General features: G+C 32.4%; 1 protein-coding gene across 2 annotated transcripts in view; it reads left to right on the plus strand.

Moving 5' to 3' along the window:
* Nucleotides 1-992: 992 nt before the first annotated feature.
* Nucleotides 993-15377, plus strand: part of LOC125053705 (ecdysone 20-monooxygenase) — a 39621-nt gene continuing 25236 nt past the window's right edge. For both annotated transcript variants that reach the window (XM_047655202.1, XM_047655203.1), the window contains exon 1: nucleotides 993-1204. In XM_047655202.1, coding sequence (XP_047511158.1) covers nucleotides 1154-1204 — 51 coding nt within the window. In that variant the 5' untranslated portion in view covers nucleotides 993-1153. The remainder of the gene's footprint in view (nucleotides 1205-15377) is intronic.

Below are 15377 nucleotides of genomic sequence, written 5' to 3' on the forward strand. Positions count from 1 at the left end.
GTTCGTATGTACTAAAAAGGTAGGCTAGGCATCAAGGAGAAACGAAGTTCGCGGGAGCAGCTGGTATTAAATAAAAATGTCCGTTAGCTCAGTACAACTATTTCTCCTCACAGATAATATATAACTATGTAAAATTAAAATGACATTTTACATACTTTACATAACTTTTGCCGCCAGCGTGGTCACAGTTTGTCTGTCACAGGTTATAAAGACATTAAAAATACAAGTGGAGAGTATGGAATTCGTTGATAACTTTTTTCGTTTAGTGTTGCCAACGTATAGAATTTTATTAAATAATGTATAGTATGACTTCACTTTCATAGTAGATTTTAGAGATTCAACTGCGTCATTACTAGTATTACCCGAAGCTACAAGATTCAGTTCTTGGTTTGCTAGGCATAACACTTAACGTTTTAATAATAAACAATATATTTTAATACAAATGACATAATTTCACAAATAGTTTGTTGCCTTTGACTTTATCTTGTATTTAGTCGTTATAACAATTAACCTCGTTGAAGTCAGATTCATTCAGGAATATTCAGGTTCATTAACACTATACTGCAAAGAAAGTATCAATCGCTCTATTACGCGCATGGCGTCGTTGACAGTCTTGAAGAAAATTGCTGGATGTGACGATTATTTGTTGGATTGACAGATGTTTATTTAAAATATGTTAATGTTTCAGAAGAAGGCTGCGGACTGTAAATTGGCAAAGTGCATGAATTTCCCGCTTAATTGATGTTAGAAATTCATCAAAATAGGCACTTCCTCTTTTACTTTAGTGTTACTTATTGATCGGTCATATAAAATTAAGACTCGAAGTTTAATTAGTACATATCTGCTTGTTTTTTTTTTGTAATATGTTCCCGGTTAATTTATAGGTCATCTAAGAAAGTTATTAAGTATCCAAGATGCATCGTAATTAATGCATGGAAATAGAGCGTGAAATGAGGCGTACAGACTCAAAAGAAGTTGGTATATAGTGCGCGAACGATATTGCCGTTTGTCAGTCGTATTTGGCGCACTGTAGGAGTAGTCGTATGCTAGCCGACGGCGTTTACTCGTAAACTATCGATAAAAAGACGTATTGTGATGTTACCTAGTATGTAAAAAGTGTTTATATAAACGCGTGATATTATTGTGTTAAATCATGTCCCTTCCGGGTTCATTTTTATTTTCATACTATGTGGAGAGCTTTTTGGTAAGTTTTTAATTAAGCTTTTAAATCTCAGAACATTAAAATTTATTATTTTGTTTTACTATAATTGTGTATTATACGAAAATATAGCATTGCATATTGCATTAAGTCTCATAAGCTCATCGTACCGGCGTGTAAAAACTAAACAACAAGTGGAAACTATAAATTATTCAGACATTTTTCTTGTAAATTATGTCTGTTGATTACATTTTACACTACTATCGCGTGTTTTGGGTTTCTTTATTGCGATTTTTAATTAAAATAGAGATAAAAGCGAAACAAAATATACGAGATAATGTTTCTTGTTAACCCGTTATTAACCAGTTTGTTAGAATGTGGCTGTTATGAAATCTAAATTAGGTAATGAAGGCATAGGGTAACTATTACATACGAAGACAACTTATCAAACAAATCATCCGTAACCCTATTCACGGTTCAGGTGTAGCTTAAAGTTCAGTATTTCCGGTCAACAAATGTTTATTCACGTAAATTGTGTCAAAGTGAAATCTATCGTTTTTTAATGATAAATGCTCAAATATATACATGCTTAAATGTACTAAACATATAGCTGATGTAAAATTAACTTGAAATTTGAGTCAAAAATTTGATTTAACAATATAGTTTTTAGATGTTTCTATGTTCCCATATCAAAAATGTCTGCATTATTGAGTTACTAAAGTCAAGATATTCTTAAGATAAATTAAACGGACATGTTCCACTTCCGTTGGGTCAAAGTTTACCTCATGTCTAGTTTTTTTTATAAAATATCAACAATGTTATCGAGGCAAAACAGGCGAAAATATTTTTGTTATATTGAGTTTATTTATAGATAGTAGCTGTTCGTATAAATTATTTTATAGTGTAGTATTCATTTTATATACATATATAATTATGGTATAGTGTTAGTGGTTTTTTTTTCAATTTTAAAAGTATTATATTTTTCGAGAATGTGGCATTAAAACTTACCTAGAACATAGTACTTAAATTGTATAAAATAGAACTCTACAATAATCATCAAAAATGTATTAAAATTCCAAGTTATTTCTTATGTAGTATAGTTATAGTTATATTATGTTATATATTAGTATCTTATATAGGGCTTTACTACAGCCCGAATTTAGCAACCTGCATCGAGTGAAACACGAAATTTCGAGTTTTATTCGTATTTAATTGCTAGCAAACATTTTACAAACAATTTTATACAGATTCTTCATTAAATGCCAATAAAATAAAACCAATGGCACTACAACCTATTAGGTTAGGCTTCAGATTCGTGTAGTCTTTTTCTAATAGGTAGGTAAGTAATCGACCTTCCGTGCCTAATATACTTTTTGGGTCCAAGGCATGCCGGTTACCTCACGATGTTTTCCTTCACAGTATGAGCGAGTGTTACTTAGACAAGAAGTCCATTGGTGCACAGACTTGGGATGAGAGTCGCACGCTGTAACCACTAGGCTAGCACTGCTCGTTGCCTATAAATGTGAACATTATTTTTTACTGTTAGTTTAGAGGTCGTGTACTAATTACATAAAGCGCGGATGATTATAAAATATGCATCCATAATTAGTGAAGTATTGCATAGTGCGTGCATCTAGCTGTCCGTAACGTTCAATATGCATGTTGGCAATATTAATAATACGAGCCGATTGTTGCGGCTTCGTTTGCGTCAATTTCTTATACATCCCACTCTTAAGTTTTTTTCTAATTTTGTAAGTAAATAAAGCCTACTACTTCTATTACTTAGGGATCGTATGATATCGTTGCAGTTGTTTTTGAGTTTATACGTTAGTAAATATATACTTAATTTGGACTCTTTATAATAGAAGTATAGTCAATTTAACAAATTATAGTCAATAATTCCTTAAACTGAAACATTCTGACGCAATTTCCTCACGACTTTTTGAAGGCATCTTATATGGTTTATTTTTATTTATTGCTAATCTCTCCGACTAATTGGTAACTTCTTGATAGCAGCGCTCGAGTTAATAATAAATATATTCAATGTTTGCGATGATATATTATAGGGTAGATAGGATTCATCGTCATTAGTAGATCAGAAAATGCACTGGATTTTGAACATAGTTCCCGCTAAGTCTCTGATTCTCTCACTTAAAGTAAATTATGGTCAGTATTTCTTAGGCGATTTTTGAAGTTATACTTCTTTAGACGCGTTATGAAAAATTGATGAGAGTGAAATTTTACGATGCGCGCGCACCGTGACACAAAATTATCAGTATGAAGTTGCCCACGGAAGATGCTACGGCATTGTACATAATTTAAAAACAACATTCGAATAATAATAGAATTTATGTTACAATTAATGTAAGAGAATAATAATAAATATTTATTTATTTAATTTTTCAAATGTAAACTGAGCTTTATTGACTATAATGACTCCTTTTCCAGTCTTTGATTATTACATTGTAATTAATTATTTGCATGCAATCAAAAACTATTTTTATTAATGCCAAAGAAGTATAAGCTACGCACTCTTTTTTTAATATGAATAGCTTTTTTAATGTATCGTTTACAAATGAAATAATCCGATTCTTAAGATATTATCATTGATCTCGACGATATTACCTGCTAGAGACATGTTGATCTATTAATTATCTATGATACAGTATAAAAATCTGTCTGCAAGGTGTAAATTTTAACAACATTATTTAATATTTTATAAATCTGCCACAAATATATTGTACTACTTTTTATAGTATATATAAAACGGTCATTTACTCTAATCCAAGGTTGATTTTTTATTCGAATAATTAACAATTTTATGGTGAACCCTGCTAATGGAAGTCGGTCAGACTAATTTTTAATCGTTTTGCTTTATTTCCGTATATTAATAACATTTATTTTAATTATTTTTCAATTTCATGTTAAATTCGGTTCGATTTCCGGAAATACTATTTGTATTTCCGTTTTATGCACACACATGGTCCTTCTGTGTTTCTTACCTGGTCATCGACAGACTCTCGCTTTAGTTAAGATATACGTTAATCTTCTTTTTACAACCCAAAGGCTCATCAAGGCTTATAATTCCAACAGAACTTACTTTAGATAAGTAATTTAGTTCCGTTAACTAATGCTAATTGCAAATAGTATATGCGTAAACATTCTTTCACCAAGCAAAATCTGGCTATCTCACTTCTTAAATGGCCTCCAATAAAGAAAGCGTTTGGAGTTTTGGCCCAAGTGCGAGTTGTACATGTCGATTTTAGTTCAAATCCCGTTTTCATTACGATGTTTTCCTACGTTGTATAGCAGGTGTTAATTGCGCACATAGAAAAATCCATTGATGCTCAGCCGGTTTGAACGGCTATGGCTGAAAATTTTACGCAGTTGTCACTGGGCAATGTATATGTAGACGAGGGTGTAAAGACGTTGGAATTTAAACTAGTAATAATGTCACTTTGACTCAAATAATTTCGTTTCATACAAAATCTAATAAATACAGGCGTCTGGGGTGCTTCATTCATTTAAATTGTAAAAAAATGTATCAACTAAAAATTAATTACCCATAACAACCTTAATAATTTGCTACAATATTTTTAATTACATATAATATAAATGTAAATTCAGAGTACTAATTAATAAAACAGAAGAACGTTTAATACAACAAAGTAGCCTGATTATATTATAAATTATTGTTATGTTACTTGCGGTGTCTTGGCACCGAAAGGTGCGGTTAATTTTTATAAACAATAATTGGACAGTGAATTGTTTATTCGTGTAAAGACAAAACAACACGCGCAAAAAATAAAATTGTTTAAATCTACTAGGGTTGACAATAAGGAAATACAATGATCTTCAATGACAAAGTGCGTGCATATAATTAAACAAATATTTTTGTATATAAATCCACTTTCAATTAATTATTGAAAAAATTTGAAATCTCCTTTCACAAATTGACTGTTGTGAAAGGAGATTGTTCTTGTCGTTGAGTTCTTGACATACGTTATTTTTTTAATTGAATAATGTATTGCTGAATAGTATTAAGCCACATAATCCACCAATGGGCTATAGTTGAACAGTAGAGAAATATATAAAATTCAGTTATAATCTACTATATAAAAATAAGTCGGGTTTTCCTTCCTGACGCTATAACTCCAGAACGCACGAACCGATTTCCACGGTTTTGCATTCGTTGGAATGGTCTCGGGCTCCGTGAGGGTTATAGCAAAGAAAATTCAGGAAAAATTTCAACAGAAAAGCGGGATCACCAAACGAAATGTTACATAAAACGAAGCCATCTGGTGGCGAAACGGAGTTCGCCGAGTTTGCTAGTATTATCTAAATAAAGCTACATTAATTTAAGAAATTTTGCTAACGCTTTATCTGTAGGTGTAGAATAATTAAAAGTAACAACCCTACCAGAACTTTATATTCGCCACAAGGATTTTAACGTCGTTAAAAAATAGTTATTACCGTATCAGATAATGCATTTACTTGTATCAAGTCATAACAATTATACATGCTTGCTGGTTGTTTACAAAAGAGTTTAAAAATTATTGGACTTTATTGGAGTTTACTCCTTAAGAAACGATTTGAGTTATAAGGCCCGGTACGGAAATTTTATGAGGAGTAAAATCAAGTGTAACACGAAAAGTTGAGGCGTTATGTGTAACACGAAAAGTTGAGGCGTTATGTAGAAAGAGACAAATGGATTGAACGTGTAAAAGAATAAGATGGAATACATTACACAGACTTTTCTATTTTAAATTCACGTTTTGACAGCCACGTTACAACATTGTCAGTGTTGACAGGTGTAAAAAATAAAAGTAGATTGTCTAGCGTGCCATAGAGTTTTGTCAATAGTAATGGTCAGTGAAATTAAAACTAAAAAGATTGTTCCTTCTTATTCTTCTCTTACTATAAAGATAACTTTGGTCACAGAAAGAAAATCCTATTTGGGCATAGATGATGTAGGTACGTTTTATTACTACTACAAACATTTATATTATAAAAACATATATTCTTACCACCTTTAGTATGAAAATATGGTCGACAGCCACAGAACATTATCGCCATTTTATCGTTCGTAAGGAGTAAACTCCAATCGTGCGTCGTAGCTGACACACACACACTTTTTTTTTTCTTGCCACCCATTCATGCGTATATTCATTATTCATATTATAGTAAATAGGTTGCAAAAAGGCGCTCTACCGCATTCTTGTAAAAATAGGACGTTCTAGGAATAATCCCGATAGAAAGAAGTTGCGGTCATCATTTAGTGTAACATATTTGTAACATGAGGTGATATTGAATAAACAAGTTTTGTATATCAAATAACACCTATTATCATATTTTATTGCATTCATACAACTTATTGCCGGTTAATGAATAAGCGTACTCATCAACTATGTAAAAATACATTTCGTTTTAACGAGACTCATTTGATACATAATATTCACAAAGTTTTTAGCTAAATACGCAATTGAATCAAGAAAAAGGTCAAAATAGGAAATTAAATTAAACATACATCAATACGTATACGTGAAACAAGCTTTAAAGGAAAAATTATCTTTTAAAAAAATATTGCACGAGTTCTTTAGTGCATAATTGATTCATTTAAGATCTTCATTTTCGTTAATGTTGTAGGACACTTATTATAATAATATCGTCAGGTTGAATAAACATTTCAAATGCCAGCTGTAAATAACAATATATAAAATGCATTATTTAATATGTGAAGTAATGTCTAATTCAAAATGTCAATGCAGATTAGTTTAGCGATAATATAGATGCTGCCGATTAACTTAGTCATATCACAGACTATACATTGTGTACAGCAAAAACAAGTGATTGACGCAGTGCGGGTTTCAGGGGACAAGATAACATTTTTGGTTGGGACTTTAGGGTAGCCGACACGATTTTATAAGCATTATCGTTCATTACAAATGTTAAAGCTTTTATCAGCGTCATAGATCGCTTTAATACCTAATTTTATCTTTACAACAAAAGACTATCTAGGGGAGTGGGTGGAGTTATTGTTACCTCAAACACTTTCTTTGCATTTTTTTGTGTGTCTTATCCTATCGTAGTACGTTCTGCGTCTAGGACAAAAGTATATCTTCGGGCTAATCTTTGTAAATAGGTAATTACGCGTTAATTAAACGCACGACAGTGGTAATATGTAAATATTATCTTCGTAAACATGATATTGTTTACAATAGGTGCACAATGCATCTCAAGTTCAATGATAAATATAGTCGGAAACTAGAGTATTATTTCCTAAGATTGTCATAACAGTGGCGCTACAAATTACATCCCTTTATAAGATGGCTTCGGATTTCCCCATCTGTTTCTTTGATAATGTTTTTTTATAGGAAAGAAGGAGATAATTCTACAAGTTAATAGCATACATATAAAGAAAATTCCCTCGTGCACAACCAGGATGCGAACACATGATCTCAAAGTGGAGAATCGCACGTTTAAGTAGCTAGTACTGCTCTTATTTCAAACTTAGATTGATTACGTAACATGCAACCTTTGTCTAATTAAAGGATACAGTTCTGTAAGGCATTGATTGCGGACGGAATTTACAATTAGTTACATAAACCAAGGTTTAGAATTAGTGGCGATTCGAGCGAGAGATTTTACGATCATGATGTACGATGCTTTAGTTCTCTATCAGTCGCTTTATTATGTGCATATGTATGTATATATAATATAAACGGTACGTATACCATAGAATAGATAATATCGGATAAATGTGGCACCACAAGTATCACTAGCGTGATTAAATCATCAATGATTTTACATATATGTGTTTGAAATAAATAGAAAGGTCAGGACACTGGTTCTATAGAATTCGATTAAAGGCTCTTTCGACTATTTCGTGATTACACTCAACATTTAATGAAATAGATACTAATTAATTATCGCTAAATTTACATAAATGATCTTTTAATTGAAATATTGACGGAAATAAATACAACTTCAGTTCTCTTTTTCCGTGTTATATGTTATTTTATTAGTCAAATAAAAATAAAAAGATTAAGAGTAATTTCGAAATGCTCTTTAGGTAGCCGCGGCATATCAAAATACAACTTGCAACAAGGTTAAGACCGCAACCGTTTATTACATTACCACGTTATTATAAAAAAACAATTTTCATACAAAATTCTGCATCTAGGATCGAAATTCCAGATTTGATTTTAAGTTTTTTTTATTTATTTTATTCCATATCATTATTCTATCTTTACACTTATTATTAATTCGATAAAACGACACAATATTTATACCCACACCGATTAACCTAGATAAAAAAGGATTGTGTGGTTTTATTAAACCACGGTAAAAGTGAAACTTTTCTTCAAATTATAGACATTTATTATAGACATTTAACTAAATAATTTTGGAATAATATTCCATTAAGGATATAAAAATCGCTTTATCAATCCTAATTCCTAATTTTATACTTGGAAAATTGGAATTTATCATTGGGAAATAATAAAAGTCTCCAACTAATATTTTTATTGAACTCTGTGTCTTAGAGAGTACGACATACATAATACTTAACAATTATTTAGATTATATACACATTTAATAACAATTATTTAGATTATATACGCATATTAATAACAATTATTTAGATTATATACACATATTAAATAATAGTCTGTACACTACACGGTCAGCTCACTCATATAGGAACTTGATATAGATCGAAAGTAGACTTCTTTCGAGTCAGTAGGAAAAGCGGAGAACTATACTGTAACATTCGTTTCAGTTTATTATTCTTGTATAGTTTATATTTCACACAATGTCATAGTAGAACTAACCTGGCCCACGATTTTGAAACATCAAAACTTTCCCAGAACTTACTGTTTTTACAATATAAATTAATACACGGATCGCTGAACATAATTAGTGTCTCGAAGTTAGGTTCGACAGGATAATCTCGTATAAGACGAAGGTAGGATTAGAGTCGACATTTGGTCACGGCATATACTTAATTGACCCAAAAGCATATTATAATAATGCATATAGTATATGGAGACTATTATATTTGGGTTTATTTATATATTCAAACGAGAATTGAACGTATGGAATTATTTGAATGACACGTTAGACGTTTATATTATATGCATTGTAAAAATATTTTCAATACTTACGTCATTATTTCTTTTAAATTAGGGGGTTGCCTAAATATACCATTACCATGTTAATTAAAAAAAAAAACAGTTGCGCTACAACCTCTTTAGGTCTTGGTCTCAGATTTCTGAATCTGTTTCATGATCATTTTTAAATCTAATAGGCAAGTAGGTGTTCAGCCTGCAGTGCCTGACACACGCCGTCGACTTTTTGGGTCTAAGACATGTCGGTTTCCTTACGATGTTTTCCTTCACCGTTCGAGCAAATTTTAAATGCGCACATAGAAAGAAAGTTCCATTGGTGCACAGCCGGGGATCGAACCTACGACCTCAGGTATGACAGTCGCACGCTGAAGCCACTTTTTAATTTCCGATCGACTAACATAAGATACGCGACCACAAATTACACCTTTTCATTAAAGCGCTTAATAACTTTATACGATATATGAATTATGGCAATTTCCTTAATGTTAACAATGAATGATTTTGCAGACGTACGATTTAACAAACTGTCAAATTGACCACCCATTCGATCGTCACAAATTTGCCAGGTGCGATGAAGGTTTACAAGGTTCTCAGAATTAGCTAATTTTATGCATTTTTAACGGAATTTTAACATCTGCCTTATATCGGATCAAATCACATAACGTTGTTATTCAAAATTCACTTTTCGAATATTTGATTATCTCGGGGTGACCTTATTTTTATCGAAGCAATAAGGCTTTCAATATATTATAATTTCAATTCCTTTTCTGAGAAAGACTACAATAATTTTGTACATAGCTGTAGAATAGCTTTATTAGCAGACCGCCTAGGGTGTTGAGAATAAATGTTTTTGGAACCTTATTATTGGTAAATTTGATGTAATTGTAACGTGATATAACATGTGATAACTTATGTTGGCCTAGTAATTTCACCGTTAGGGCCTCATAGCCTAGCGGTCTTAGTATGTGGCAGCTAGGTGAGGGGTATCGGGTTCGATTCCCGGTTAGAGTGCAAGTTTTTATTTAATTTAAATTGGTTCTCGGCCTTTGGGTTGTGCGGTACCGGGCGAGTGCTTAAACCGTACATGGAGGCCACGGTCGAATTTCTAAGGCAAGCAGTGAATATACTATCTAAGAAGTGTAGGTTTAGAATGTATGTATCTATGCGTTCTAGGCCGAGGATGGAATTACAAATGGTCAGTAATTCAACATTCCTTTTTCCCTTGGGTAGAATGGCGGACACCGAGGGCGTGTGAAGGGTTGAGGTATTTTTAGTGTGTGGGGTCTCGCAACCCCTTTGAATAGCAGAGGGATTTGAGTGTAGACCCACAGTCCCCGCGTCAAGCTCGAAATCCTTGGCGCGGGCCTGCGTAAGCGCATTTTCACCTCTCATTTAAAAAAAGTAATTTCACCGTGCGACTCTCATCCTTGAGGCCGTAGGTTTGATCTCGACTGTGCACCAATGGGCTTTCTGTCTAAGCGCATCTAACACTCGCTCGTACGGTCAAGGAAAACATCGTGAGTAAACCGGCAGTCATAAATCTAAAACTTGACGACATGTGTCAGACAGAAGGCTGATCACCTACTTGTTTATGAAATAAAAATGATCAAGGAAACGGATGCAATCTGAGGGCAAGACCTTTATAGGGCTGTAGCCACTGGTTTATTATTATTAATATGTGGTATTTTGAATCATCATATTAACAAATAGAATATAATTAACTTTTTATAATGGGTCTATTTTTACCGTCTCCGCTTAGAAAACAGATGCAGCTAAAACGAAACAATTGTGTACAAACAAAAGTGAGTATCACTTAGAAAGAAACATTCAAATCAATATATTAAACATTATAATTTCGCACAAAGAAAAAATGGTAATACAATACCGTACAATTGCACAGATTTGTAAGTGTAGTCAAAACAATGTTGGTTCATTAACGACAGTACTAGTATCGAGCATTTAAGTTAGTTATTCGATAACATTCTTAAATTGCTTAGCATGGAGCTTAGAATGGTTGCGTCTAGTAAGGGTCAGTACGATAATGTCAATTTTTGACAGCGCAATCGCAATTTCCATACAATTTATGTAGTTTACTACGTGCTTCCGGTTAGCTGGCGAACAATTGCGTTATCGAGCTGTCGATACCAAGCAAAATCATGCCACGTTCAGCACATTTTTTGTAATATCAGGGAAAATGTATTGGAATAATTAAAAAAAATATTACTTACTATGCTCAGTGTTTTTGATGAAATGCTGCTTTTTCTATTCAGGGGTAAAACAGAACTAAAATCTTGAAAGCGTCAATATTTTTTTCCTAATTTATGACCAGGCAGACCTTTTATAAACAAACGTTAAAAGGGTCCATAAATATGTGTGTGTTTAATTGCGTCATGTTTTTTTTTCTATACACGTGGGCTTAGAGTTACTGTGGTAGAGTTAAAACAACCCCATTTGTATGATAATTGATTGCCGAACCGGTCGTAAGCCTTCATAATATAGAATTTTGTAGCGTCTACGCCGTATTTACCTTGAACCTACGTCAAGGACACAACTTTGTTATTCGTTGGCGTATTGATACATTAGTGTGTATTAACATAATTGTGCTGTCTGCTCATCAAGGTTTGAAGGCGACTCATGAATATTTAAGTCAACTCAAATGTAACAGCTAATTTAAATTACAGGTCACTATTAAAGCTTTTGTTAAGACATATTTCATGTAGCGTTTCAATAATTTGAAATTTCTGATTAAAAAGGCTTTTATGATTTTCATATGATAACTAGCTGACCTGGCGAACGTCGTTTTGCCATGTATATCATTTAAAATAAAAAATAGGGGTTTATCGTAGATGGGTGAAAATTAGGGGTTGTATGTATTTTTTAATGCTGTATTATAAAAAAAAATCTTAAAATTAAAAAAAAAATTGGGGTGGACTACCCTTAACATTTAGGGGGATGAAAAATAGATGTTATCCGATTCTCAGAGATACCCAATATGCACACAAAATTTATGAGAATCGGTCAAGCCGTTTCGGAGGAGTTTAACTACAAACACCGCGACACGAGAATATTCAATATTAGATTATAATATTTTGCGAATTTTCAATTCCACTAGATTTTAGGACAGTTAACTAAAAATACTTTACGTGGTTTATTTTTAAATAGATTTATGTTGTTGCCCTAATTAAAATGATATTGGTAAAATTTGATGATTACTATATACGTATATTGTGGAGCTTGCACAGTGCTTACAAACTTTAAGGAAGAAACTACTTTTAGCAAGCTTTTGCTCTGTCTATCATTTAATTTTTCTCATGTTTTGTATTTTTGTGATGTTAATATAATGTTTATTAAAACGTTACTTTCTTTCATAACATATATAATAAGACGAAATTAAGTTTTGTAGTCACTCCTACTATCTAAGGTGTTAATTAAACACATTCAATATAAACATATAATATATCTGTCCAAATAAATGTTAATTATATCTCAGACTAACATTCTAGAAAACCTTTTAAGTGAACACAAATTAACCAACAAACCTAGGAGTTCAGGCACCTCTTGTTCGAATTCTTCGCGATTTTAACGGATTGAACACAGCTTATCCGGAGCTGGATATATTCGGTAGTGGGCTGATCGGTTTTAGAGAAAGCATTGTGGGGTGCCTTTCTCGAAAGTAAATTCGCTGTTTTGCTGATGATTTTTCTTTTTTTTCTGCTTTAGGTGCCAACACATTTCTATATTTTTTATTTTATTGTATTGTGTGCTTGTATTATCTTGTATATTATGTTTTAAATGTATTTTTAATTTATATTTATATTTTTTTTTGCTGCGATAATATTTTAATGAAATATTTAATCATATAGACACATAAAACTAATAATAAAATAATATACATTGAAATAAATAACTAAACTTAACATAAACTAAAATATATCATTAAAAGAAGTCCCTTTAGGCAAGGTTCCGAAGATACTGGCAGCGTTCCTCCTTTGAATTGCTAGACTAATTCTTTGTCCGAGGTAGCTGCCAGATCTTCGGTCTCCTGTGATGTCGATTAACCTTTTTGAAATTTCTTAAAAAAAAAAAAAAAAAATAATTTAATTTATTAAATTTCTATTTTTTTTGTGAAACTTATGATTACTTTAATTGTCACACATTTTAGATGTAAGATTTTGTAAAATAATTAGTAGATTTAGTACTGTGTGTGATGTCGTAAGCTTAATAACTAAATAAATAAACAAATTACGTTAAAATCAAACGCAAATCGGCATATCCGTAAATAAAACACCGCCATATAAATTGGAGCATCATTTTATTTGAATTGGCGCGTCTGAAGGTTAACCGAACGTATAGTGTTATAGTGACACATATCTGTGGCCGACCGGGCGGCCTTCGGGCTCCAGGACGCAGGGCGTAAGGACCGTCTGAAGCAAAAAGTCGCCCCATGACTCGAGACATGTCCACGACGCGCGGATGCTTTTTTATTTTCAATGGGAAATTGTGATTTCAAGGCAGACTTCGAATACTTTTTAAAGTATTGCGGCTAATTTGGACAGTAAGGCTTATAAATGTCACCGTTTTTAATATTATAATAATGATGATGTAAGAAAAACGTCTAAAAATATATAGGAGAATGTTATAAAGAAACATTGCTAAGTAGACATAGTTACTATATAGTAGGTACGGTAAAAGTACTCAGGTACAGAAATACCGATTTTTTTCTGGTTTTGGGCAGTTTACTAATTTCTAGGTCTCTTGTATAATTGATTAAAATAAACAGTATGATAATATATATGTATATTATTTATACCCAAAATGTGTTGTTCTAAATTGATAGACAATAATAATAAAGAAATAAAAACTAAATTGACCAACGTGCAATGGCCTATTTGCAATGTCAGTGCTAACTCGATAGTCCGAATGTATTGCAATCAATCATATCGATGAACTTCATGAACCGACCTCGTTAGGGCGGAAGATCTTTACCTTACTGTCATTAGACATTATCAAAATGGTTTACGGAAATGATAATATGCTAATGGCAGACAGAACCGAAAACAACATTTTAATAAATAAATGTATTTTTTTCTTTAAGTTGAGCTTGCTGTGTTTTCGATAACCTATCGCTAAAATAACATCGAACCCAGACAGAAGAATGCGAAAGATCCTGGCAATGTTGCCGTTAAAGTCCCGAGTTGTTTTAGCGGGTTTTGCTTTGAAAAAAGTTATATGTATCAACGCGTCTTAGCATTAAACTAAAGTTTCGGGTTGTTTTAGCGAGTTTTGCTTTGAAAAAAGTTATATGTATCAACGCGTCTTAGCATTAAACTAAAGTTTCGGGTTGTTTTAGCGAGTTTTGCTTTGAAAAAAGTTATATGTATCAACGCGTCTTAGCATTAAACTAAAGTTTCGGGTTGTTTTAGCGGGTTTTGCTTTGAAAAAAGTTATATATATCAACGCGTCTTAGCATTAAACTAAAGTTTCGGGTTGTTTTAGCGGGTTTTGCTTTGAAAAAAGTTATATATATCAACGCGTCTTAGCATTAAACTAAAGTTTCGGGTTGTTTTAGCGAGTTTTGCTTTGAAAAAAGTTATATGTATCAACGCGTCTTAGCATTAAACTAAAGTTTCGGGTTGTTTTAGCGGGTTTTGCTTTGAAACAAGTTATATGTATCAACGCGTCTTAGCATTAAACTAAAGTTTCGGGTTGTTTTAGCGGGTTTTGCTTTGAAACAAGTTATATGTATCAACGCGTCTTAGCATTAAACTAAAGTTTCGGGTTGTTTTAGCGGGTTTTGCTTTGAAAAAAGTTATATGTATCAACGCGTCTTAGCATTAAACTAAAGTTTCGGGTTGTTTTAGCGAGTTTTGCTTTGAAAAAAGTTATATGTATCAACGCGTCTTAGCATTAAACTAAAGTTTCGGGTTGTTTTAGCGAGTTTTGCTTTGAAAAAAGTTATATGTATCAACGCGTCTTAGCATTAAACTAAAGTTTCGGGTTGTTTTAGCGGGTTTTGCTTTGAAAAAAGTTATATATATCAACGCGTCTTAGCATTAAACTAAAGTTTCGGGTTGTTTTAGCGGGTTTTG

This window comes from Pieris napi, chromosome 11, assembly GCF_905475465.1.
Source record: "Pieris napi chromosome 11, ilPieNapi1.2, whole genome shotgun sequence".
Lineage (NCBI taxonomy): Eukaryota > Metazoa > Arthropoda > Insecta > Lepidoptera > Pieridae > Pieris > Pieris napi.